The sequence below is a fragment of the Nuphar pumila genome, chromosome 17 (assembly GCF_984573655.1).
Source record: "Nuphar pumila chromosome 17, dmNupPumi1.hap1.1, whole genome shotgun sequence".
Taxonomy (NCBI): Eukaryota; Viridiplantae; Streptophyta; class Magnoliopsida; order Nymphaeales; family Nymphaeaceae; genus Nuphar; species Nuphar pumila.
The window spans coordinates 79,851,258-79,879,218 of record NC_143265.1 but is presented as its reverse complement, the minus strand read 5'-3'; the positions used below and the strand labels follow the sequence as shown (position 1 = coordinate 79,879,218).

The 27,961-nt window shown below is 36.3% G+C and overlaps 2 protein-coding genes across 6 annotated transcripts; one reads left to right on the top strand and one right to left on the bottom strand.

The window, feature by feature from the left end:
• The first annotated feature begins 10 nt into the window (after positions 1-10).
• Positions 11-702, top strand: LOC149812409 (membrane protein PM19L-like). The gene is made up of 3 exons (XM_089993044.1): positions 11-80; positions 155-342; positions 526-702. Exons 1-3 carry the CDS (start codon positions 11-13, stop codon positions 700-702), a joined length of 435 nt encoding a protein of 144 aa, XP_089849170.1.
• On the bottom strand, positions 427-26,464 carry LOC149812408 (carbon catabolite repressor protein 4 homolog 3-like). Of its 5 annotated transcripts, XR_016428595.1 has the most exons (14): positions 26,174-26,464; positions 24,785-24,948; positions 24,580-24,645; positions 24,363-24,415; positions 24,185-24,266; positions 22,728-22,814; positions 22,184-22,276; positions 22,021-22,053; positions 21,796-21,881; positions 21,508-21,619; positions 21,327-21,409; positions 21,168-21,252; positions 737-901; positions 427-637 (listed from the first exon to the last, which is right to left on the bottom strand). XR_016428595.1 is itself a non-coding variant. In XM_089993691.1 (13 exons), the coding sequence occupies exons 1-13, from the start codon at positions 26,421-26,423 to the stop codon at positions 845-847; spliced, it is 1,251 nt and encodes a 416-aa protein (XP_089849817.1). In that variant the 5' UTR covers positions 26,424-26,464; the 3' UTR covers positions 427-844. The 5 variants fall into 5 exon arrangements, 4 of the variants coding, with proteins under 4 accessions (XP_089849817.1, XP_089849819.1, XP_089849820.1 ...); XM_089993691.1 differs by having other exon boundaries at positions 427-901; XM_089993692.1 differs by lacking the exons at positions 427-637; positions 737-901 and adding an exon at positions 11,804-11,896.
• Between the last annotated feature and the right edge of the window lie 1,497 nt (positions 26,465-27,961).

Below are 27,961 nucleotides of genomic sequence, written 5' to 3'. Positions count from 1 at the left end.
AACTTGGGTCATGTATCATGTTGTGCTAGCACTTGCGGGCTGGTCTCTGGACAAGTATATCGATAGCCAGTCTCACCCCTGTAAGTTACCTGCCTGAAATCGGAAAAATAACAGCTGTTTGGAATTCATAAACATCGATCAGTTGTATTTTCAGGTTTCCCCCCTTATTACTTCCTGATTGTTTCATTGTTGGCTGGAGTTACCAGCGTCTGGTCAATATTTGCTGGAGCAATGCACCTACGAGCTTGGAGGAGTGACAACCTCGTGACAGCCATCACCTCTGAACTGATTTCATGGACCATAACAGCACTAGTATTTGGGTATGCAATTTTCACTAAGAATGTAATAACAGCAAGACATTGTAGCCAGAAATAACGTCTCCCCTGCCGATTGGCATGCAAGGAGATTCAAATGGGCAATCGAGGTGGGCATCTGGTAAACACCAGCAATGTTATTTTTGACAAGTTCAGAGATACAGTGGTTTCCATTTAAATATTGTCCTCATGAGTTCCCTGTTGATTGCAGAAAACACTGGAGGCGTTCATAATAATGTTGACCTTCACACAATTGATGTACCTGGGAGTGACGCATGCTGGTGTTGCTAGCAGCAGATATGGACCTGGGTATAAAGTTTCCACTGCAGAATATGATGTGGTTCATGACCATCAGAAGATGAAAGCAACACCGACAACCACTGCTTGAGGTTTCGAAAAAAGCTGCATGGCTGGTGACCTACCATCTTTGTTCTATCTGGAGCCATCTGCTGCTGATGATGACATTGTCCATGTTGCTCTTATTGATTCTGCTATAATCATCAAGCTCACCATTTTGTCTGTGTTTGTTTTCATTTTTCTGTAAATGCAAACTCTGACACCAAGGCAAGATGATCGCTCCCAAGTTTCTGAAAGCAAATGCACTTCTTATTCAAAGGCAAAAATGCAAGATGAAACAAGTTGCCAAGACAAAAAATTCCTTTTAACATGAGGAAGCAGAAGAAAACCTAACTGTAGCGGTAGGGTGTGGCAGCAAGATTAATTAGTCAAAAATTCTCCAAAAGAACTGAAAATTAGAATGCCATGAATCTGGCATCAGAAAGCATAAAGTGGCATATGCACCTAGCATCACCAAGATGATAAACCCATGTGCCAAAGATAAAATAAACAGCAGAATGTGCACCATTTCATAATAATTGGCCAATAAGACAACCAAAAATTCATGGGCGGTTAATTAGTGTTCTCCCAGAATAATGTAATTTAAACGAGCTGCCCAAGTACCTTTAGACACAGAATATCGTACTCATGTAATATTCGTTAACTGCCCAAGTGACTCCAGACACCTTGAAGCTGAAGTCTCAGATGAGCTGGCACCTTGAGCTGAAATCTCAGATGAGCCCAGCTGAGTCATGTCGTCATTGAGCATTGTAGACTGTAGAGTCTATGAGTAATGAGCTATGTAACATGGGTACTTCTATCAGCCCATCATACCCCTCTTGGTACATAGGTAATTTGGGTGTGGGTCAACTGAGTTTTGAACTTGAATTGGCCCATTTTATCCATTTCATGATCCAATCAATATGTAGATAAACACTCAAGATCAAAAGAAGTCAATGTTAACTATATACCAATGTGAAAAGTATTGAGGCATAGCTAAGTGCTCCACCAACATATGAAGCTAGGTGTAAGCCTCAAAAATATATTTTTAAAAACTTAAAAAAACTTTAGAAAAATATCTAAATATACAAATGCTCAATCACATGAAGGCAAAAATGTAACGTGTTTCGGTTCAAAGACCTATGTCCATGATCCTCAATCTCTCAACGCTTTCTTAACGCTGAGAAGAAGATAAAGCTCCACTATATAACACATTACAAACGTTACCTCTTTTTGAGGAGTCTTGAATACAAGAGGAAACCTCATCATTATCAACCTTATTATTATCAACAAGAGTTTGTTTCCTAATGGGAAACTTGTCTTCAGAGGAGTCCTTGCTGAGAGACCTTCATTTGGAAAGTCTTGATGCAACTTGCTCGGGTTGGATGTTGAGTCCATTTGGAGAGTCTTAACATTACAGCCAACATCATTCGGACGTGGTCGGGAGGAACTAATGTCCAAGTGTGGTTTTGACAAAGGACCTGATATTCAGTGAGCATGGCTTTCTGTCAAGCAGGGTGAGAAGAAGCTTGTTTGAAGGAACGGGGCTCAATGTTCATTGACAACTAGAAAAGAAGAGCATAAGGAAGAGAGTGCACAGTAGTGAGAAATAAGTGTGGTTTGAAGGTGTCATCCTGTGCCCGGGTCACCATAGTGTGAGTGTGCAATGGAGGAGGAGGTGAGGGGGACGGTCAGGAGAACTGGAAGTAGGCAGAGAAGGTGCAACCTTTGGCAGAGAAGGGGCTCAATATGAGGGCCGGAAGTAGCTGGGATAGGAGAGGTCGGTTCAGGTGGTGGTGGACTTAAGAGGAAGATGGACTGAGTAGTAGTCGGCTGAGGTGTAGGAGGCTTAGACAAAGGTGGTTATTTGAAAGGAAACAAGCTTTCATCAAAGACAACATGACGAGAGATAATAGTTTTACTAGAAACAGGGACCAAAGAGATACAACGATGGTGGTACGACTATAGCCAAGAAAAATATGTAAACCGGATACATACTCTAGTTTGTGAGACCGATAAGGATGAAGGTTAGGGTAATATGCACAGCCGAAAGTCCGAAGAAAAACATAATTGGGCTTCTTTTTAAAAAGAATTTCAAGTGGGGTTTTATTTTTCAAGTTGAGAGTAGGTAGACGATTCATGAGATAGACTGCAGTGGAAAAGGCATATGTCCAAAATCGAGTAGGGACGCATGCATGGGTCATAAGGGAAAGACCAAGCTCCACAATGTGTTGGTGTCTTTGTTCGGCGGTACCGTTCTATTCTTGAGTATATGGACAGGACACGCGAGGTTGAATACCACACTGAGCAAGATAAGGAATCAGACTTTGGAACTCACCGCCTCCATCAGATTGAATTAATTTTGTGTTCGGTGGTGTTTTCAGCAAGATTTTTTAATTTTTTAAAAGCTTTCAGAACGTCGGATTTATGAGATAGCAGGTATATCCAACAATATTTTGAGAAACCATCCACAAACACAACATAATATCTCACGCCATTATTTCCAAAGATCGGGGCTGGTCCCCAAACATCGGAGTAGACTAACTCAAGTGGGTGCTTCACAAAATGAACAAAAAACAGCAAATGGTAGTTTATGCGACTTTCCCATTTGACAGACAGGGCAAACATGCAAAACACTTTTATTTACGAAAGGTAAACCAAAACGACTAATAACACACTTAACAATCTTAAAAGATGGGTGACCAAGGCAATTATGCCATTGATCGAGAGAAACACGTTCACCAACATTAGATTCCTTATTGCAATCATCAAAACTAATGGAATAAAGACCATTTTTACTAGCTCCTCGAAAAATCTCCTGTCCGGTTTTGCAATCCTTGATGCAGCAAAAATTTGGGTGAAACTCAAAAATCACTCCATTGTCTTGTGTGAATCTTTGAACAAAGAGTAACCGTTTAGTAATGTCGGGCACATGTAAAATATCTTTCAAGATGAATTTAAGGAAACACAAGTATTTCCAATGTGCAAGATATTCAAACCTATACCATTTTCAATTTTCACGAAGTCATTGCCTCTGTATTCATTGTGAAGGCTTAAGGAATTCAAATCCAGAGCGACATGATGTGACGCACCAGAATCCAGGTACCATGTATCACTCGAGCTAGTTCCCTAAAAATCTGCTGAATAGACGTGAGGTGGATCACTGTCCCGCTGGTTCTAAGGGAGAGAGTAGCATGATTTGGCAAAATGTCCCTTCTTGTCACACAATTGACAAACAATCTGTTGGTCGTACCACTGACCCGAGACCTTGATTGCCATGGCCAGCGAACTGCTAAAAACGACCACCTTTGTTGCCACAATTTCTACCTCTTCCACCACGAATTGAGAAACCTCCTCGATTTCCTTTGTTGTTAGATTGGAAATTATTTTTTAGAGAAATTAGCCTCAACAGGGCTTGGCTTTTCTTCATTATCTAGGAGTTGAGATTCCTCTGCAAGTAATAAGTGGTGTAGTTCACTCAAGGTTATGGACTCAACACGAGTCGACACAGAGATACAAAAAGAGCTAAACTCGTGTGGAAGGCCTCTAAAGATGTACATCACCATGTCGTCGTCATCAACGGGCTTCCTAGCCATGACCAACTAATGGTCGATCGATCTGGCTTTCTTAATCCTGTATGGACTTGTCACCTTTCTTTATGGTCTGCAGCTGACCCTTTAGTTGCATGACCTTAGAATGAGAATAGGCAGCATACCCTTCTCGCCAAGCCTTCCAAACCTCAAAAGATCTCAACTGATAACTTGCATATGCACAGGTTCAGTGAAAGGAGATTATCCAGCTCAAAAGATCTTGATCTCGTAGCTTCCAGAGAAATACTCGGGGTTTAACTTTTGGGAATCATTTTGAGAAATATATTGATCTAGGCAAGGATTAAAACCATCGATGAATCCTTGTAGTTCATGAGAGACGAGAAAAGGAATAAAGTGCAACTCCAATAACATGTAGTTTTCTGTTGTCAACTTAATGGACAGCAAATATTGAACAGAGCTCGGAGATGGCAAGGATGAAGAAACAGAAGACAAACCGACAGAAGAACTTATCTCAGAAATTGAAGATGCCATTTGAACCAATCACCGACTTCTACATTTGCCCAAGAGTTTTCTCTGATACCATAAAAGAATTGATTGTTGCGTGATAACAAAGGTTCATGACTAAGATGTCGACATGCTCAAGAACATGATAAAAAATGCTCAATCACATGAAGGCAAAAATGTAACGTGTTTCGGTTCAAAGACCTATGTCCATGATCCTCAATCTCTCAACGCTTTCTTAACGCTGAGAAGAAGATAAAGCTCCACTATATAACACGTTACAAACGTTACCTCCTTTTGAGGAGTCTTGAATACAAGAGGAAACCTCATCATTATCAACCTTATTATTATCAACAAGAGTTTGTTCCTTAATGGGAAACTTGTCTTCAGAGGAGTCCTTGCTAAGAGAGACATGTTTGTCTTTAGAGGAGTTCTTGTTGAGAGGGACACATTGACCTTCATTTGAAGAGTCTTGATGCGACTTGCTCGGGTTGGATGTTGAGTCCATTTGGAGAGTCTTAACATATATATATGCTCATGGTCAATCATTGCATTTGATGAGAACGTATACGAAAAAGGAGCCACATATGTCAGTTGTGACGTGTTTTACCACTAGACTTTTTACTCTTCAAAGCTTGCGTGAATCAAAAAAAGAGTTAAGATATATGGCTCTTGGGGAGGAGTGACTCAAGAGTAATGTTGCAGCTACTGTTGGTGGGAGGAGATTGTTAAAATTAAATGTATACCAATACCCGACAAGGGTATTTTTGTCTTTTATATTTAGAACAGTCCACTAGGGACTGAAATGTGACTTTTATTTTTTTTTATTTTTTGTTTTCTGTCTTTCTTCTGTTTACTGTCAGTAATTTTGACTGTTGGGAGACAGTCCAACGATTTTTTACTGTTGGGAGACAGTCCAACTAGATGTTGGACGGCCTCCCAACAGTCATAAATATGACCGTTGGAAGGCAGTTCAACATCTGTTGGACTGCCTCCCATTCATTAAGGTGAGGCTCTATAAATAGAGCCACACTTCTACCTTATAAGTATGTTTTTTATAAAGCATTTGTTGTGATATTATAAAGCCCTCTTTTGTTTTTCAATAGGCTTTTATGCCTTATTGTTGTGTTTGTATTTCATCTCTTATGAGATTATAATCGGTCCATTAAAGACTACGATTCGTGTGTTTGCATAAGTCTTTTGACTTTATATTTGTGCATCCTTGATTCATTCCATAGTATCAGAGCGAAGGTTGTTTAAAAAACTTCTTTAGTGATCCTCTTGTGGTAGTGATCTTCACGCTCGTGTTAGTCATTCCTCTATTCAAATCTTCGCAAGTCACTATGGGAGAAAGAGATTCTGCCTCCGTCATCACATACAAGCTAAATGAGAACAACTATTTGATGTGGGCGACGGCAATGGAGAATCACATCAAAGGAAAAAAGCTATGGGGTTTTGTTAGTGGTTCTACTAACGAACCCCAACTCAAATTGACAAGAGAAGGAGATCAAGTTAAAGTGGTGTTCGAAGAAGAAAAGAAAAAGGCTTTACAAGAATACCAAGATAAGTTGGAAGATTGGGAAGCAAACAATGCTCAAATTCTCTCATGGTTTATTAATACAATGGAATTTAAGATTGCCACCAACATCATTAAATTCAAGAAGGCATGTGATGCATGGATATTCTTAAAGAATTCCTTCATTCAAAAAGATATGGCTAGATTATATTACCTTCAAGACAAGGTACGTAATGCTAAACAAGGAGACAAAAGTGTGAGAGATTTCTATAGGGTTTTGTCTCTTATTTGGGATGTCTCCTATTTGGGATGAATTAGTCATGTTAGAACCTAAATGAAAAGGTTTGGCTATTGAAATGAAAAAAGCTCAAATAGAAAGAAAAAATCTTTTCTCTTTCTTTTATGGCCTCCGGCTGAAATTTGAACAAGTTAGGTCATCTTTACTTCATAGGACCTCAATTTCTTCTATAAATGATGCTCTTGCACAAATTTGCCAAGAGAAAACAAGACTTTGCATGCACAAGTTAAATGATAAGGTTTTTGCCATAGCAAGGCTCAAAAACTTTGTAAAAACCTATAAACCCCATCATTTTGAAAAGAAAAATAATGGGAAAGGACATCATAGAGGATACAAGGGTGGATACAAGGGCAAAATCATTTGTATCATTGTAAAGAACCGAGACACATAAGACCGAATTGCCCCAAATTCAAGAAAGTAGCAGCTCTAAGTGAAGAAATTTAAGATATCAAGAAAAAGGCAATTTCAATGATTTGACAATTGCCCAAATAGCAGAGGCCGTTTCACATATCCTTAAGGCTACTCCTTCTACATCGGGGTGTTGCCATCTCTTCTTCTTCTCCAGGTAAGTTCACTTGGATTTTGGATTCGAGAGCATCTTTCATATGACATATAATGAATCCCTACTATCTGATTGCACCAATTCATACTTTCATGTATATCAACCGTCGATGACACTTCCTTAAAAGTCAAAAGTATAGGAAATCTTAAAAACACTTCAAAAAATTTTTTTGTTCCAAACGTAAGGGTTATTCCAAAATTAGATTTAAACTTTTTTTCAGTTTCTCAAATTTTTGATAATGGGTGTAAAGTCTTTTTCTCATATAAGGCATGTTAGGTGCAGGATCTCCAGTCAAGGAAGTTGATTGGGCAAGGCCATAGAAGAGTAGATCTCTATTATATGAACTCTTTGTGTCTACACAAAAACTCTTTTTTGTAGTCATGTCAAAGACATGGATTTAGATCTTTGGCATAAAAGATTAGGACATCCAAGTATATCCAAATTATCTTATTTTCCATTTTTGAAAAATTTTTGTAAAAATAAAGATTTTGTATAGGAAGACGTGGAAAAATGCAAATGATACCTTTTGGATCAAGAACTTCCTCATCTAGTGAAATCTTTGAATTGGTGCATTCGGATGTATGGGTCCCGCTTCCGTTATGTCAAAAAGAGGATATTCATATTATGTTACATTCATAGATGATTTCAATAGACATACTTAGATTTTCTTCCTTAAGCTTAAATCAGATATTTTTTTGTGTTTTAAAATTTTTCATAACCTTGTTGTAAACCAATTTAAAACAAATATTAAAGTCTTCTGCTCTGACTCAGGGGGAGAGTTTCTCGCAAATGAATTTCAATCATATCTAAAAACTCATGGAATTTTACACCAACGATCTTGTCTAAGGACTCCTCAATAAAATGGTATTTTTGAGAGAAAATACTGACACATTATTAAGACGGCTAGAACCCTTCTTATCTCAAAGAATGTTCCAAAACAATTTTGGGCCGAAGCCACACTTACCGCAATGTATCTAATAAATAGAAATCCTTCTCAAGCCTTGGAAAACAAATTTCCAATTGAAAAACTTTTTGAAATTTCTCCTGACTTGAAAAGACTAAGGGTATTTGGATGTAAATGTTTTGTGCTTCTTGAAAAATATAACAAACTCTCTCCGAAAGCCATAAAATGTGTCTTTCTTGGATATGCCGAGAATCAAAAAGGCTATTGATGCTATGATGAAACAAATGACAAACTTTATGTTTCTAGAAATGTTATTTTTCTTGAAAAAGAAAATGGATTTGATTTTGAAAAACCCAAGGAAGAAACCGAGCATGCTTTCTTATTTGATTTATTACCTAAATAAAATAATGAAATTGTTAATGACACTAAATTTTTTGAGTCTATCAACGCTCTAGTGAAGAAAGAGAATCATTCCAAAATCTCTTACATTATTCCAGACGAGATACTGGGGAGCATCCATGTGCCTTTGAAAGATATAATCAATCAACAAATATTGAAGAAACTACACGAATTCATAGACCTCCAACTAGATTTATATCATATGAATCTTTTACTCCAAACTATAGGGCTTGCCTTCTAGCTATTCATTTATATCATGAACCATCTAACTATAATGAAGCTAAAAACATAGACGAGTGGGTAAAATCCATGATGATAGAATTAGATGCACTGCATAAAGCTCATACCTGGACAATTCAACCTCTTCCCAAGGGAAAAAAAGACTATAGGGTGTAGATGGGTCTTTAAAATCAAAACAAAAAGGGATGGGGATACTCCCAGGAATATGAAATAGATTATGAGACATTTGCCCCAGTAGCGCGTATGACCACAGTTAGGACTTAAGACTTTAGTTGAAATAGCATCCATTAGAAAATGGCCTATTTATCAGATAAATGTTAAAAATGCATTTTTAAATGAAAATTTAAATGAAGAAGTGTATATGAATCCTCCTGCCGGTTTGACTATTGAAAATGGTATGATTCTTCGACTTCAAAAGGCTTTGTATGGGCTTAAGCAAGCCCCTAAAGCATGGTATGATCGGTTTAGTAATACCATGTTGAAATTTTGTTTTAAATCCTGTTTCACTGACACTACTTTGTTTATAAGATCTATAGGTACCTCTATTATTATCATTCTCTTGTATGTTGATGACATGATCATCACTGGCAATGATCAAAATAAAATTAAATAAATTAAAGTTATGCTTAAAAAATCTTTTGATATGACTGATCTTGGTTTTTTGAGATATTTTTTAGGTATTGAAGTGGCTTACTCACCAAAGGGATATATTTTATCTCAAATCAAGTTTGCAGCAGATATTGTTGCACGTTCGAGAATCACTGACACAGTGTACGGACACACCTGAGATGATAAATGCAAAAATAAGAGCAGAAGATGGAGTACTATTAGATGATCCAACACCTTATAGGCAACTTATCGGATCACTAATGTACCTTTCTATTTCTAGACCTGATATTGCACATGTTGTACACAATGCCAGCCAGTTTCAACATGCACCCAGATCAGTTCACATGAATGTTGTGTTGAGAATAGTTTGATATATCAAGAAAACTATTTTTAAATAGTTATTCTTATCCTCTTTCTCATCTTTAAATCTTATTGCTTATATTGATTCTAACTGGAGAGGAGATCCCAATAACCGCCACTCAATTACTGGTTTTTGTGTCTTTTTAGGTGATTCCCTCATTTCTTGGAGATGCAAGAAACAACAAAAGGTGTCTTTATACTCCATTGAAGTTGAGTATAGGGCAATGGCTACAAAAACCACTGAAGTTGTGTGGATGCGAGCATTACTTTCAAATATGGGAGTTGATATTTCAGAGCCTTCAAAATTATGCTGCAACAACAAAAGTGTTATATACATTCCAGCAATCATACATTTCATGAGCGAACAAAACACATTGAGATAGATTGCCACTATGTTCGCGAAGAATATTTGAAGGGGACTATTACGTTGCCATATGTTTAGTCTGAATTTTAGATCGCAGACTTTTTCACCAAAGCTCTTCATTTGCCTAGATTTTTGTTTCCTAACAAACTTTCGGCGATTTCACTGTAAGTTTGAGGGAGAGTGTTAAAATTAAATGTATACCAATACTCGACAATGGTATTTTTGTCTTTTATATTTAGAACAGTCCACTAGAGACTGAAATGTAACTTTTTATTTTTATTTTTTTATTTTATGTTTTTTGTCTTTCTTCTATTTACTGTCAGTATTTTTTTACTGTTGGGAGACAGTCCAACTAGACGTTGAACTGCCTCCCAACAGTCATAAATATGATTTGGACCGCCTCCCATTCATTAAGGTGAGGCTCTATAAATAGAGCCTCACTTCTACCTTATAAGTATGCTTTTTATAAAGCATTTGTTGTGATATTATAAAACCTTTTGTTTTTTAATAGGCTTTTATGCCTTACTGTTGTGTTTGTATTTCATCTCTTATGAGATTATAATTGGTCCATTAGAGACTTCGATTCGTGTGTTTGCACGTCTTTTGACTTTATATTTGTGTATCCTTGATTCATTACAGAGATACCAAAGAATAATCTTGTTAAGAGTTGCAAACAAAATTCTGGAATAAGTCAAGCTTGCAGAATAATGGGTCATTTAGTTGAGATGTTTTGCTTGGTTGATACCAATGAAAAGTCGGCCATGGGATACATGAAATGAAATGGGGATCTTCGAAACACGAGCTTAGATTCACAAGGGCAAGTGTCAAGAATGACACTAAAGCATAACCCTTAAAAGGGTATAACTGGAAACAAAATAAAAATAAAAATATATTCTTTATTGATATGAAAAAACAATTGCTTAAGAAGCATTGGAATGAAATACAGGAGGGGCTGCACCCCTTTATATAAAGGGCTGAAAGAGGACTCAATAGAGCTGTTGGACAAGACTTGACTAGCAACAGTCATTCTAGTTCAAACTGAACTAGATGACATAAAGACAAAAAATAAAAATAAAGGAAAAAAATTACAGAAATGAAAGAAATGAAATATATATTTATATATATATAATAATATAATATTATATATATATGTACAGTTTTACATTTTAACATTTTCCCTCAAACTTACGGTACAATGAGCGAAAGTTTGTCTAAGAGAAAGTGAAATCGAGAAGCAGCGAGAGGCTTTGTAAAGAAGTCTGCTAACTGATATTCTGAAGTGACATATGGCAGATCAATTATCCCGTGTAGATATTCCTCTCTGACGTAGTGACAATCCATTTCGATGTGTTTGGTGCGTTCGTGGAATGTTCTGTTATTGGCAATGTATATTGCACTTTTGTTGTCACAACACATTTGTGAAGCCTTTGTTACTTCAGCTCCCATGTCAGCAAGCAGTTGTCGGAGCCAAACTACTTTCATGGTAGTGGTTGTCATGGCTCTGTATTCAGCTTCAGTGGATGAGAGAGATACCTTCTGCTGCTTTTTACACCTCCACGAGATCAATGGTTCCCCTAAAAAGACACAAAAGCCAGTGGTTGAGTGTCTGTTATTGAGATCACCTCCACAATCAGCATCAGTATATGCAATTAAATCAAGAGAAGATGAGGAAGATAAGAAAAGTCTTCGTGAAAGAGAGGACTTGATGTATCTGATAATACGCATGACTGCTCCCATATGAACAGAAGTAGGAGCATGTTGAAATTGACTTTCTGTGTGAACAGCATGTGCTATATCTGGTCTGGTAATGGATAGATAAGAAAGTGCCCCGACAAGTTGTCTGTAAGGAGTAGGGTCTGCAAGAAGTTCTCAATCATCAATCTTCATTTTAACATTAACAACTTCTGGAGTGTCAACTTTCTTATCATCAGTAATACCAGACCTGAAAACAATATCAAAAGCAAATTTAGTCTGAGATAATAAATATCCTCTAAGAGAATAAGCAACTTCAATGCCTAAAAAATATCTCAACAAGCCCAAATCAGTCATTTCAAAATGAGATTTAAGAAGTGTTTTGATTGTTTCAACTTTCAACTCCCTGTTTATCGCTTCCGGTGATGATTATATCATCCACATATAGAAGAAGCACAATGATCCCTGCATCAGAATTCTTAATAAACAAAGCAGTGTCAGTTAAACAGAATTGAAAACCAATATCAATCATAACACGACTAAACCTATCATACCAAGCTTTTCGTGCTTGTTTAAGTCCATAAAGAGCTTTTTCTAAGCGAAGGACTTTACCCTTAGGAATACTTAGACCAGGAGGGGGTTCCATGTATACTTTTTCAACTAGCTTTTCATTTAAAAAAGCATTTTTGACATCCATTTGAAAAATAGACCATTTTTTGATAGAAACTAAGGCAATTGAGGTTCGGACAGTTGTTATACGAGCCACCGGAGCAAAGGTTTATTCATAATCAATCTCATATTCTTGGGCATAACCTTTGGCTACTAAACGGGCTTTATATCTTTCAAGAGTACCATCACTCTTGGTTTTAATTTTATAAACCCATCGACATCCTATAGTTTTCTTCCCTGGAGGAAGATCTTGAATATTCCATGTAGAAGCCTTTTCAAATGCATCTAATTCAGCTTTCATGGCTTTTATCCATTTGATATCACTTTTTGCTTAAAAATATATGAATGGTTCTTCATATGAGTGAAATAATGCAATAATTGCCCTATATGTGGGTGAGAAAGACTCGTATGATACAAACTTTCCTGGAGGCCTCGAGACTCGGGATGATTGTCTAGTTGGAATGTTAGAATATTTTTTAAGTGCACATGGAAGATTAGACTCGTGTCGCCTGGAATATTGAATACTAGTATCTCTATGAACTTCTTCATTTTTAACATTAAGATCAATAATTCTTTTATCAGCATCAAAGTTACAGTCAAGGTCATATTCATCAGATGTTGATGTTAGATCTAGCAAAAAGGAGTACTTAGTGACGTCTTTTAATTTTCTAAAATAAAAAAAGCTCTCCTTTTCAAGAAAGGAAACATTTCTAAACACATAGTTTATTATTTTTGAAGTCAAAACATCTATAACCTTTCTGTTTTTCAGCATATCCTAAAAAGGCACAAGGAATCGCACGACGGAAAAGTTTATCATTTTTGTCAGTAAATATGAAACATTTGCACCCAAATATTCTTAGTCTAGAATAGTCTGGAGAAATGTTCATAAGTTTTTCAATGGGAGTGATATTTTGTAACGAAGAAGATGGCATCTTATTAATAAGATAGGTGGCAGGTAAGGCAGTTTCTGCCCAAAAGTCTTTCGGGACTTGATTTGCTATTAATAAAGTCCTAGTGGTTTCTATAATATGGCGATGTTTTCATTCTGCCAGTCTATTTTGTTGAGGTGTATAAGGACAAGATCTTTGATATGTGATGCCATGCAATTTAAGATAATTTTGAAAATCTATGGATAAAAACTCTCCCCCTGAATCTGTGTGAAAAATAGTAATATCATTTTGAAACTTATTTTTAACCATATTATGAAAAGTTTGAAAGTATGAAAATACTTTAGACTTATGTTTGAGAAAGTAAATCCACATATGTCGGGAGAAATCATCGACAAAAATAACATAGTAAACAAATCCTCCTTTAGAAATTACTGGTGCAGGACCCCAAACATCTGAGTGTATTAATTCAAGTGGTCTTGAAGAGAAAAAGGTTTTATTCTGAAATGGTAATCTTTTCATTTTGCCGAGAATACAATCTTTACAATCAAATAATTCAGAGTTACAAAATTTTTCTAGATTTGAAAAATGTTGGATTTTGGCTATATGTGGGTGACCAAGTCTTTTATGCCATAATTTCAACTCTATTTTTTGAATATTATAACAAAAAACTTTCTTCGGCATTTCCAAAAAATCCATGTAATAGAGTCCTCCTTCTCTATGGCCTTCCTCAATCAGCTTGCCTGACTGGCGATCCTGTACCCAACAACCATGAGAAGAAAAGGAAATATTACACCCATAATCAGAAATTTGAGATACAGATAAAAGATTTAAATTTAATTTGAGAACATGTCTAATTTATGGAATAAAAAATTTCTTTGTTTTATAATTTTTTTCAAAATTTCTTATTCCTTCTATTTCAAGAGAAGTCTCATCAACAGTAAAGACCCTTGACACACTTGTTTTATTTTTAACCGATTTGGATAGACTTTGATTATTTGGGGTCATATGAAAAGATGCACCAGAGTCAAGGAGCCAAGAAATTTTACCTGGATCAAAAAAAGATGAGGTTGTTGCGCCGGTTGAAGCTTCAGATGAGGAAGAGGCACCTTTGATGAGAGGCTGAAGAATCTCTATTAGTTGGGTCAGGGAAACTGGTGCATCCTAATTTTTAGGCTCCGATCCAGCAATTGCAGCTTTTTTTTCTCTCAGCTCCTTAAGTTTGGGACATTGTGGCATGTAGTGTCTCGGTTCATGCCAGTGATGACAAATAACTTTCTTCTTATCATAGTCACCATTTTGTCGGTTAAAGTGAGGAGGCCTATATGATCGAACATGATTCCCTGGTCTAGACACGGCTAAAATGGAATCATCTTCAATTTTTAAAGAACCTTTCCGGAGGCAATTTTCTTCAATTGTTAACTCTTCAATAGTTTCAACAATAGAAGGAATTTTTTCCCGATGAAGTAGGGCCGATTTAATGGTTTCAAATTCCGGCCTTAATCCAGTGATAAACTGGTAAAAATGTTCAGCATCGAGTTGTTTCTGACGAAGCTCGATGTCTTCGACACAATACCACTTTGGTTCTAAAAGGGAAAGTTCTTCCCAAAGTTCGGACAACCCATTGTAATATTCACGAATAGTTTTGTCTCCTTGTGTCATTATTCAAACTTTTTCTTGGAGGTTGCACACGTGTGCAATATCTTTAAGGGAATACATATTCTTAAGGTATTCACATGCCTTATCGGCATGATCAAATTTGGCAAGACTTGAGCATTTTTTAATGTCAACGCTATTGATAAACCATGACATTATCTTCGCATGAGATATTCTCCATTCTTTCCATTTCCTCTCGTATGAAGCAATAGCCTTGATTTTCTCTTCTTCCGATAGAGGGACCTCTTTATCTCCCTCCTTTTTAGTAAGAGATAGCTTAGGTTCTGAATCGGAACCATCCACAATCCCCCATAGGCCTTTTCCCCATATATGGTGCTTCATGATTGAAGCCCACTTTACATAGTTTGTATCGCTTAGTTTCATAGGCATGATGGTGACTTTATCATTGTCATCCATCGATTACAAGAAGAGAAAGAATAGGGATAGAAGAGAAACAAGAAGGAAAATGAAAAAGAAAGAATAAAAAACAATACAACAAGATGTGAAATCTTCCCCAATGAAGTGATAAAACATTTCTCTTCAAGTGGCGAACACTTTTGCAAACGGGCACGGAAACCGAGGCAGCTTTTCCTCAAGATTTACTACTTCCGCAGCTTTGATACCATGAAATGAAATGGGGATCTTCGAAACACGAGCTTAGATTCACAAGGGCAAGTGTCAAGAATGACACTAAAGCATAACCCTTAAAAAGGGTATAACTGGAAACAAAATAAAAATAAAAATGTATTCTTTATTGATATGAAAAACCAATTGCTTAAGAAGCATTGGAATGAAATACAAGAGGGGTTGCACCCCTTTATATACACAGCTGAAAGAGGACTCAATAGAGTTGTTGGACAGAGTCCAACAGCTCTATTTAGAGTTGTTGGACTGTGTCAGTCCAACAGCTCTATTGCTAGTAAAGTCCGACAGTCATTCTAGTTCAAACTGAACTAGATGACATAAAGACAAAAAATAAAAATAAAGGAAAAAAATTACAGAAAAGAAAGAAATGAAAAATATATTTATATAATATATACATATATAATATTATATTATTATATATATATGTACAGTTTTACATTTTAACAATACATATATGAGAAGATGGACCGTGCAAAAGAGCAAATAAATATATATTGAAATTTATAAGTTATATTGAATTTATTAAATTAATTTCACTGATTTTTCTTCATGCATTGATTTGTGGCTCTTATTACTTGATAAGTAAACTTGAAGTATAAGGAAACACAATATGGTTCAATTTGGGAGATAGTGGATAGAAGATGAGAGTTACAATTGCACCAACTATTACATGCAGCTAGATTATATCTTAATCCAACAATACGCTATGAGTATGAGAAAATAATATCTATGACCAATTACGCAGTTATAGCAATGCTACTAGATCTTTTGGTATAAAGATGGCAAAACAAAAGAGAAAGGAGTATTTGCCAAGTAATTTAGTGTAACACTTTTTAATATATTACATAGAAATTGTTGATTTATTGTAATTACTTATCTATTTCATATTCTTTTAATTTCATGTTATAATTATTCTATGTCACACGGACTCAGCTTGGGAGGCGACGCACCCGCGTCGACACGCCCCAACACGGGTGCGGACATGGGTGCGGCTTCGAACACGGGGCGGACTCGGTCAACAGGTGTCGGACTCGGTCAATGCACCTGGACCGAGTCCATCCATATTTTGGACTTGGTTAACTTTGACCGAGTCTATTTTTGTCCATTTTTTAGGACAAAAAATGTATAAAAGCTAAAAAAAATTATCTTTTATATATTTTTTTAAAAATATATATACTGTGCGGTTGCATCTGTCTTTAGCAGACAGAATGTGCAGCTGCACAGCCTGTAGTAGAAAAAGTCTTTAGCAACTGTGCAGAGCACAGTCTTTAGCAACTGTGCAGAGCACAGTCTTTAGCAGACTGCAGAACACAATCTTTAGCAGACTGTGTAGCTGCACAGTCTGCTAAAGACTGTGCAACAACACAGTCTTTAGATATATTTTTTTAAATATATATATATATATATATATATATACCCGTGTCCAAAATTTTTGAAATTGAGCCGCACCCATTTGACATAGCAATTATTGATATTGGAAATTGTTTGCTTTTTTATTTAATTCTTTTTAATTTTTTAGCAGGTTTTGTAATATAATAGGTTTACTATGCAACTATGCTTCACGATAGTGGTATTTTGTGCTTTGTGCATTTGTTGATTAATTTTATGTTGGATACATATTTGTTGTTAGTCTTAATAATATTTGAGCAGGTTTTATAAAGTAACATGTTTACTATGCTTGACAATAGCAATATCTTATGCTTTGTGCATTTGTTGTTGATTAATTTTATGTTGGATACATGTTTGATGTTAGTTTTAGCACTTTATTTTAAGAATTTACATTATTTTTAAATTATTTAGCATCCGTTGATAGTTGTTTGCTCTGCTTATTCAATTGTTTTTAATATTTGGGAGGGTTTTGTAATGTTTAACATGTTTTTTTTGTCTATTGCTTATTGTTGATTGCTTTTATGCTGCTTACATGTTTGTTACTAATTTTAGCATACGCCTCATGAACTATGAGCTGCACGCCTTAGTTTAATTGCGCTATTTCAGCACGCCTCAAGGCTCAAAGGCCCTCGCCTTGAGCTGAGGCGCTTTTTGCAACTATGCTATATACTTTTCCATTATTAATTGTTAGTTAATTATATATCTTTAACATGTTTTGGACCTTTATTTTATATTCATAGTCTGCAATTCCATGTGTAGAGCATTTTGTTATATATATATATATATATATATATATATATATATATATATATATATATATATATATATATATATATATAGTGCTATTGAAGTCACAGACTAATGATCTGGATATCTGGAAATCAAAAATTCAAGCTTTATCGATTCAATTTGACCACATAGATGTGTTCTGCATGGTTTGCGCAGGAGCATTCGAGTGCACTGGCATCACTGTGATGCCATTAAGTGGCAATTGCACCACCTAAACGACTTACACCGGATGTAACACTAAGCATTCATTGAAGTCACCCGGTTAAAGATATTACAGATAATATGGAATAAGCTTCCACTTCATAAGCCACAAAGACTTGCAAATGCATTTTTGAAATGAAGAGCCCCAAAGGGATTTGGCGTAGTGGGATGGGGCCTATGCTGCTAGGCAGGAGATCTAGGTTCAAATCCCATGGGAGTCACCCCTTGCACAAGCCAAAGAGTGGTGACTCCCTGGGGGCAAGGGGTAAGCCCACAGAGTTTTGTGCTGCCAGGATAGTGATCGTAAGAATGGCAGGCAGAGCCAGCATGGCTAGGTCCCTGATCCTGGGGGTGGTTTCTCCGTGTAAATATCAAAAAAATGAAATGAAGACTATCATATGGATATCTTCTTGTTCACAGTTCATATTCAAGGGAAGAGATGAACTTGTGGTTCTATGCATGTACATCAGTGATCACAGGCCAGCCCAGAGGCGAAAAAAATGAAAGAACAATAGCTTGGTAAACCAATTTTTTGCAGGTTTTAAAACAGCAATTTATATTATCAGGAATGGCATCTCATTGCTCACCAATCTTAAAGGTAAAGATTTTGTGGACGTATTGTAAAGTTGCAACATCTTAGCTTCAAGGGAGTCATATCCTACACCTAATTCTGAGGTGTCAGCTACAAAATCCCTGCAATCATGTCACAGTTTGGTAATTGAATATTTTCCCTAACGCTTGGATGCAATTTTGTTGCTACAGAATTGCTGAATTGTACCATTACGGAGATTAGAATGCTCTTCTTCCAGTTTCTCCAAAAAGATGCATGATATTTATTCCAATTTCCAACCAAATTGCATATAGGCACATCCATATATCACAAAAGTATGGCACTGTTCATCCAAGATAATAACAAATACTATGTAGGAGATATAAAAACGATATGACACCTGGACACCTCTACAAACCAGTCATGTTCGTGTTCAACACTCAGTGACACTGATACCAAGGCTGACACTTTTGGGCACTCCACTTTTACTTCATATATTCAAGTCTTCTTTGTGAATTTAGTTCCAGGATTTCATTATTTTGATCTAAACATGTCTTATTGTTTTATTAATTTTATCTAAAACTATGAGCACCTTGATCGATTCATATTCAAAAACCATATCTTTATGGTTTTATTTGATTCATCAAAAACAGAAACACATATCTGCAACAAAGACATTCCACAGAAACACACACTGGTCACCTACTTTTTTAGGCCTGGACATATCTAACACACCATATCAGTGTCTGACCCAACATCTGTATCCATGTCTAGGTAACATAGTACAGATCAAAGTTGCCACAAAGGGAAACGGAAATGGAAACAAGAAACATGGTTTTTCAAGCATATGTGAAATGGGAAACGGCCGATGAATCGGGAAACGAACCGAGAAATGACTGGGAAATATTTAAAAAAAGTAATATAATAAATTAATAAAAAAATGAAAAACATGTATCCCACAAAAGGGAAATGTTTGGGAAACGCATGGGAAACATGTCTCCCAAATATGGGAAGTGTGCTTCCTGTAGTATGGGAAATGTATTTCCCATGATTTTTCCCAAACGTTTCAGAAATGTTGTGCTTCCCATTTCGGAAACAGTTGCCCTGGAAACGCATTTCCCACCCTCTTATAGTGTTTCCGGTAACCCTGGTACAGATGTAATCACACTTATACATCATTTAAAAAAAAAGGCAAAAAGGCCTGCCGGCTGATGGGGCTAGGGGTAGTAGTATGAACAGGAAGACATCCTCCTATTTCTTATATAACGCCCTATTTTCTGTGAAGAAAAATGATACCATGGATAAGCCCTGCAGCAGCATATCTAGAACTGGTTAAAGTACAAACAGTTTACTGCAGATTGAATGAAGGCAATCCATTCACGAGATCACAGATGGATATGATACCATGATGGTAGGCCAGGAAACTTTCCATTGATGAAAGTTCTAGAACCAAAAGAAGTAGGATGTTGGAAAATAAAAGCATTTACTGTTTTACTCATATAGTTTAAGCATGAGATGAAGATGATACATGAGGCTAATGGAACAAGAGTGGCCAATTATATAGAAGAGTGACAGGAGGTCTCCACTGTAGACTGAGTAGGGCCCTGAACTTCAGGCTATGTCACAGGGATTCGCCAAGACAGGTGCCGCACCCGTGTCAACGCGATGCGGGTGCGGTCAACCCGACCCTGGGTGTGGTCAACGCACCCAGGGTCATTTTGGTCCATTTTTTGGATTAAAAAAATCTGATTTGGAAAATAAAAAAAAAAGAGGCCCTTGCTTTAAATTCATTTAAAATGCATTGAACAACATTATTTTCAAGTGAATAAATTCTCATTAAACTCTCTCTCTCTCTCTCTCTCTCTCTCTCATTTAATAGTAATAAAACTTCCTCTCATCCACCAAAAACATAAAACGAGTTTCTCAACAAGGCAGCTTTGGAAAGTGTTGATAATAGAAAACGGTTTCCTAAAATCTATCTTGGAAATTAAAAGCTTTAATTGAGAATAGGAAAAGTCTCCTAAAGTCCAACGTGTAAATTAAACCCATATTTTGAAGTTTTAAATGATTTTATTTAGAAGTTTCAGTTTTGGACCCCCCTTCTATATATATATATATATATATATATATATTTATTTATTTATTTATTTATTTATTTATTTATTTATTTATTTATTTTTCGCACCCCCGCACCCAAGGTTTTTGAAAGTGCCGCACCCGCACCCATGTGACATAGACTTCAGGACAGCCATGAAGCAAAAAGTTCCAGATAAATATAGAAATTTGAGGATAGCAATTAGGGAAGACTTTCATCCTCTAAAGAGTAAAGAGGATAGTTATCAGTGACCCTTCATTTTCTAGACAATGCCCATAACCCAACCATCACAGCAACTGAAGAGCAAGGGATTGCAATTTGTCAAGTACAAACATGACAATATTCACTAGAGTGACTGGATTGGAACAAAGCCCTCAAATAACATCATAGCTTCTGAAAAAAATGTAAAACTCAGGTGTGAAGAACAGTTTCATTTTCCCCCCAAGGAAGGATTTAAGCCCTACCTGTACAATAAGGATTACAATATACGCAACCAACTGGGTGCACAAAATGGAGAAAATAAAGAGAACAATATAACATGAGAATGAACATGTTTTAGTTTAACTCATAATGCATAAGGAGATAACTAGCCCATAGGAAGAAGCAAGCAAAGATTTCCATCAATAAACAACTTGTATACCTTACTTGGTAGGCCCCCAGTTTCTTGCAAAACATCAATGGGCAAAGTGTCAAGAACCCTTGTGGGGACAAGACCATCTGAATACCTGTATATGTTTCGAGTGAGATAAAGAGGAAAAAATATAAAACGTGATATGGTCCTGAAAAGAAAGTTTACTACCATAGATAGTCAACAGTTCCAAGAAAATTTGAGTGATAGCTGGTAGCTAAAGGTTCGCCATGTGCATCCCTTGTCCTCAGGCCCTAGAGGCAATAGATAAATATATTTAATGTCATTTTATATCAGAATTTGAAACAGAGGCTACATAAGTTGGCTCAAAAATAACGTCTCATAAAATAACCTGCACATTGGCATAACAGCTGTAAAGCTTCAATGGATTTTCCAGGATTACACACTCTGAATTTCCTGATGCAATTCTCAACTCTTCCTCAGTCCAATCATATTTGGAAAATCTGAAATGTAATACTAATGTGTTCAGAGAGTAAGAAGTGCTTGGATTAAAAAAAACTAAAGAAACTTCCATGCTACACATCGTATTATGTGACATTGTCTTGCTCACTGGAAAGGAATTATTTAAAATTTCAAATACAGCCAAATGAGTTTCTTGAAATTATCATCAACAGTATACCTGCCCATTCTAATATATGGTCCCCTTGATGGTTTAGAACCAATCTGGCCAGAAAGGCACCTTCTATCATATGTGGTAATGTTTATCTGTAAAACAACATAATCATCAGGGTGTTCAGCTCCTGACTATTTCAAGTAGATCAGACTCGAAAACAGCAACGGTTGAAATATATATTCATGATTCACTTTACTAAGAAAAACTAGTAAGACCATTCATCACAATCACCTCAGAGGATGCCAAGAACTCATAAAGTGCACTCTGCAATCACAAGTTGATAATGGTAATGAAAGCCCTTCAGAGTCATTACAGGAAGAAAGACAAGGGAAAACTCAAAAGAAAAAATCATTCACAGGAAACCAGTACACAAAATTTGCATCAGCATGTATACCCGTGGAGTGCTGTTGAAATCGCCAGCAAGCACAATAGGCAAACTGCCCCATTTCTGTGATAAGGCATGTGCTTTCTGCAACAGCAAGCGGAGCTGGCAAAAGAAAGATAATCTTATTTTAAAACATCCAGATATGGTGGTTATTTGAACTACCAAGTATTGATTAATTTGGTTAGGTTATTACACTGTACTATCTAGCTGCTTGTAGTGTAATGAGGTGCACTTCAAATAGTCATTTGAAATGAACAAATAAAAATAATTCAGTCCCAAATTCAAGTGTATATACTATATACTACAGAATCAGCAAGTCACAAACCACTTTTATCTTTTTGGGCCATAACCAAATCTGTGACCAAAGCAACACAATAAGGAGCCACAGAGAACAAAGAATTCAATGCTAGTCCATACTTCTAAGACATCATGGATAATATTGCAATAAGAACCATGCTTAGCTTAGCTGCTATGATAGCTTCATATCTTCAATACTTGGGAAAGGACTAACCAAACCTTAACGAAACATGAGTGATGAAGTCAATCCACATACTTGGCCTAGTTTGATATCTCCTCGATTTGGATTGAAAAGAACGTGAATATTCCCAACCACCAACCTTCTCTTTTTAGCTTCTTTCATCTGCCTGAACAAAACTTGTAAGATATGCAGTGTCCAATCAAAGTATAAGCAAATTATTCATTCATAAGATAGAGCATAATAATCTTTAAAGTTTAAACATAAAATTGCATAAGATGGCAAAGATAAAACAATCAAGGGACTACTTGGATCAATCTCTCTATGTAAGCTCAGGGACAGACTCCAGCGGACTAAAAGCCAAGGACCATCAGCCAACACAGTGCAGCTATGCTTTCATCCCTTACATGCTGCAATTTAGGATTTAGTCTGGTTGAATCCAGAACAGAGAGCCTTCAACTAGGATAGTGTGAGTCTACTAATCTAGCAATGCTTCTAACTTTTTACCACTCCTATAGGATGTGAATCATTGTAATAATCATACTTTTCATTATTTGTTGCCTCATGAGACAATTTAAAGTATGGAGCAATGTTGCTAAAATTGGTTCTCTAAGTGAATTGTTTTTTTCAGAAAAACGATAAAATTGGTCCAAATCGAATTGTTATTGAACCAACCATTTCAAAGATTGTTTTTGTTGCCAATTTTTTAAATTGCCCAAAGCGGCCCATGTTTCATTTTGTAAAGGGGCAGTTTGGATCTGAATCAGCTGATTCAGATCGACTTTGAAAACATTGGTATGAACTGCCAAGCCTCAACAGCAACTGGAGGTATGCAGCTCCCAGATAATGACATCATAAACAGGCAACTTAGAACAAATGTTTTACCTAGTACATACGTGGTGCATAGAATGCAAAATCTCACAAAATTAACCTCAAAAGCATGCCTTATAGTGACAATTTAAAGTTTCATGATAATGATCCAGATGAGCCCAGAAATTTAAGAACTGCATAAAAATATATATTTTTCCAAATGCCAATAATAAAAGAGATGCCAAGTAGCAGAAACCCCGTTTGGAAATTTTTATGAGCATACTGATCTCCTCTAAGCTAATATGGCATGATCTATAAAAAATGAATCAATACAAGAATTATCCATTCATGGATTAAAGCAACAGTGCCAACCAACTTGATTTATAGAAGGTAGTGTGCATGCATCCTATTATTAAACCTAGAGTGTCTCCACATAATCTGTGATCAACATAGCCATGACTGTAGCTCAATGATAACTGCTATATGTGGCCCACTTTTTCAGTTTCATTTTCCACCTCTGTACAATCACTTTTCATGATCTAAAAATGCTTAAATAATCATGTGTCTAGTTCAGTAACTAATGTTGTGGAAGCTTTCAAATGTATAGAATATCAAAGCATGAAGAAAAGGAACCAAGAATCAACAACCTTTTTTCCCTTCTGAAGAGATTAAGAAATAAGAACCTTAAATTTAGACTAACTGAAACAAATGAAATCCTTTTCTACCTCAAAAACAAAAAGTTGAGCAACATTGTCTCGAAGATTAAACCCTCTGAATTCAATGCTCTCTTCCTCTAGCTTGTGAAACCTACCATAATTGAGTACCTCATAAGTAAAATCCTTTTTAAGAATCATGGCATACTCTTTAAAGAAAAAATCCAGTTGCAAAAGTTGTTAGACTTACACATTCTCTTTCCAAAGCACAGCACAACCATCCACAGCCTCTCCAGTGCGCCCCTGACAAATAAAACAACTATTAAATGGTAATTGCTCAAAAAGATAGTTACCAAACTGCCCAAGAAGGAAAATTATGGAATATACTGGCACAAGTGAGTAATAATATCCACTGTAGTGTGGCTAATGACAAAACATATAGCAATCTCAGGCCCCTGGAAACCAACCTTATAGCTACCAACATAGCCATCGGTGTTTAGAGTATACATGAGATCATTAAACCTGTCTACCTCCTTTAAAAAAAAAGTCAAGTACAGACATCAGCTCTGTGAGATGCAACAGTAAGCTAGCCATCATTGACGTATTATTATATGATTTCATATGGAATTTGGATCTCAAAAAGTAAATTATAGTATTGTTAAATATGCATACCTGCAGACACACTATGCTAGGCTGCCACACTCTAAGTTCCTTGCATATAAGATGCATGCGCCTGTCCCATTTCAGAAAATAGGAAGGAATATTTGAATAGAGATCCCTGTGTTTTGAAGCATTATCATCTCCGAGGATGTTGTACGAAACGATCAAGAACTTGTCTGTTGAGGAGTTCAAGAAAACATCTAAGTGCATGGCGTAATGAATATTGAAAAGTTGTCAATCAGTATTACCAGGAAAAAGATGAACGGTGACCATTATGAACATGCTAATATCCCAGGAAAAAAAAACATACCAATAATAATTTCTTAATCGAGGAATGTTACTTATAGAACCATCTAATGAATTAGTGATAAATCATGCAATATAGGAAAGACTTTTTAGAGTCGGTGGAGCATCAAAATAATTTGATTAAAAGAAAAGGAAATGGAAACTAAACATAACTGCAAACCCTTTTGTTACATATCAAAAGCATCAGATCCAATATTTCCTTAGCTTCAATATATTATTCCTATGGTTGCTGCTAAACGACAATGTTGCCGATAAATAAATCCAGTATCACCAACAAACCTAACAAAACATAGGAACGAGATTAATACGTCTTACTAAAACTTGACTGCATTAAGCAAATTTAGGGATCCAAATCAGGCCTGTTAGTGACTTCAACTAGCAAAGAATATAATCTGAAATGAAACAAAGATAGTCCATCGTCGTTATAACGGTCATATTTTCTGATACTAGATTTATTTAGTCAACCATCAATGTGAATACAAGCGTTTATCCGATCAAGTTTGGCCAAAAATGTTTGACAACAAATATTCCCATCTGCACATAAAAAGTAGGATAGGATGGACAACATTGCATGATGAAGTAGAAAATCATTTCTCAACTTATCCTACTTTTACGGATAAGTGGATGCATTTAAACACCCCCTGCAAGTAAAGACGCAAAAAAAGGCAATTCACCACTGCATAAAACGATTAAAGTCAATGAAAAAAAGATAAAATTACGAACCAAAAAGCACCAAAAAAACAAAAAAGAAAAAGTAATAATATCACACATAGGATAAGTATGGTCATCAAAGAAGAAAACACGGAAAATGCATCCACACATAACAATATCACAGAATTCGGCTAAAATCAAAATATGGCAGAAGCAACCATCCACAGATTCAGTTGATTTTGGAACCGATTCCAATTCACACCAAAGAAGTTCGCTGTACACTTCATCAAAAGGCCATAAAAATCTCAAACTCACGCTTTTCCACCATTCTTCCCCAAACAAAGACACGTTCTACGGCTTCGAACGGTAAAAACTCGAATTTACCAACAACGAGAATTTGCTTGAATTTTTCCAAATGGGAACTCAGGGGTGTGTTGCACGAACCTTCGGAAGGTGGGGAGATCGGGTTTTCGTTCGTGACCCATCGACGAGTGACTGAGTGCTTGACCCTCCTCCTCTCGTGGTTGTTCCACCGCCTTCTGAACACCTTCACCGTGGAGGATTCCTCCTGGGAGGGACGCTCCTCGCCAGAGAAGGAGACGACGGCGGGGGATCTCCGCCGCTTGGGCTTTCGAGGGTCGGCGATGGTTAACGGGGAAGAGGGGTTGCAGAGAGAGAAGGCATCGGAAGGCATCGCTCAAAGAGAGAGAGAGAGAGAGAGAGAGATGCCGCACTGGGTCAACTCTGGAACGCACCAGATGAATATCGGCGACGTCTTGAAAATATCGCAAATTTATGACGATATTTTTACGAGAACATACTCTCTTTAATATAGATGTATTTTAAAAAAACTCCGGTTGGGAAATATTGCGAAACCAAATAATTATATTATTTCAGTCTTTTGTAATTATAATATTTTTTTTATAGTCCAAAAGAAGAACCTCATCACCAACCACACATTTTGGCTACTCTCCGATCGAAGTAGGTTACATGTTCCTCCCTGGAGCGCCATGTATGTAAGCACGTGGGGCTCGTATCCCCATGTGTGTCGGCATCAGTTAACATCGGAGTCTGGTGTGGTTGCAAAGACTTTAGTACCCTTTCTCGCCATTTTTGCCATAAAATGACAATTCTACAAAAGGATAAAAATATCCTTCATTCAGAAAAGGAAGTACAATCTTAACTCTTTAAAGTCCAAATGTTTTGTTTTCACCCTTAGCAGTAAAATCCTCTGCTTTAAAAGGAGTTTCTCACAATATTTCACCCTAAACGTTTCAGATCACCCTTTGACAATGCACCATCTATTATCATAAGAGCTCCCTTTGACGATGCACACTTTGTCATCGTCTGTTGCTACTCGAGCATCATTGTCATCATTTGTTGTCGTTTATTGCCGTCGGAGCACCCTTTATTGTCGCTTGTTCATGATAAATAGTTGAACTACCAGAGGAATCAGCATTATGTCTATTATTCATCATAATATTAAGGTGCAAGCGTCGAACTGAGTAAACAAAGAATAGTGATTTACATAAGAGATAATGGTGGCAACATCAAACTAAGTAGACAGAGAGCAACGATTTATAAAAGAGATCAGATTAGAGAGTAATGATTTACAATAAAAATCAGATTAGAGAGTAGCGATTTACAGTAGAAATCATATCAGATAGTAGCGATTTATAGTAAAAATTAGATCAGATAGTAGCGATTTACAGTAAAAATCAGATTAGAGAGTAGCGATTTACAATAGAAATTAGATCAGAGAGTAGCGATTTACAGTGAAAATTAGATTAGGGAGTAGCGATTTACAATAAAAATCAGATCAGAGAGTAGCGATTTACAATGAAAATCAGATTAAAGAATAGCGATTTATAGTAAAAATCGCTACTCTCTGGTCTGATTTCTACTGTAAAACGCTACTCTCTAATCTGATTTTCACTATAAATTGCTACTCTCTGATCTGATTTCTACTATAAATCGCTACTCTCTGATCTGATTTATACTGTAAATCGTTACTCTCTGATCTCATTTCTATTATAAATCGCTACTTTCTGATCTGATTTCACTATAAATCGCTACTCTCTGATCTGATTTTTACTATAAATCGTTAGTTTCTGATATGATTTCTATTATAAATCGTTATTCTTTGATCTGATTTCTACTGTAAATTGCTACTTTCTGATCTGATTTCTACTGTAAATTGTTACTCTCTTATCTGATTTTTACTATAAATTG

Coding starts and splice junctions, on each gene's coding strand:
- LOC149812409 (XM_089993044.1), top strand. CDS start 11: ATGTATCATGTTGTGCTAGCACTTGCGGGCTGGTCTCTGGACAAGTAT. Junction 81..154: donor CGATAGCCAGTCTCACCCCT/GTAAGTTACCTG, acceptor TTGTATTTTCAG/GTTTCCCCCCTTATTACTTC. Junction 343..525: donor ATGCAATTTTCACTAAGAAT/GTAATAACAGCA, acceptor TGTTGATTGCAG/AAAACACTGGAGGCGTTCAT.
- LOC149812408 (XM_089993691.1), bottom strand. CDS start 26,423: ATGCCTTCCGATGCCTTCTCTCTCTGCAACCCCTCTTCCCCGTTAACC. Junction 24,416..24,579: donor GCTATGTTGGTAGCTATAAG/GTTGGTTTCCAG, acceptor TTTATTTGTCAG/GGGCGCACTGGAGAGGCTGT. Junction 902..21,167: donor CTGGGGGCCTACCAAGTAAG/GTATACAAGTTG, acceptor ATTTGCTTTCAG/AAACTTGGGAGCGATCATCT.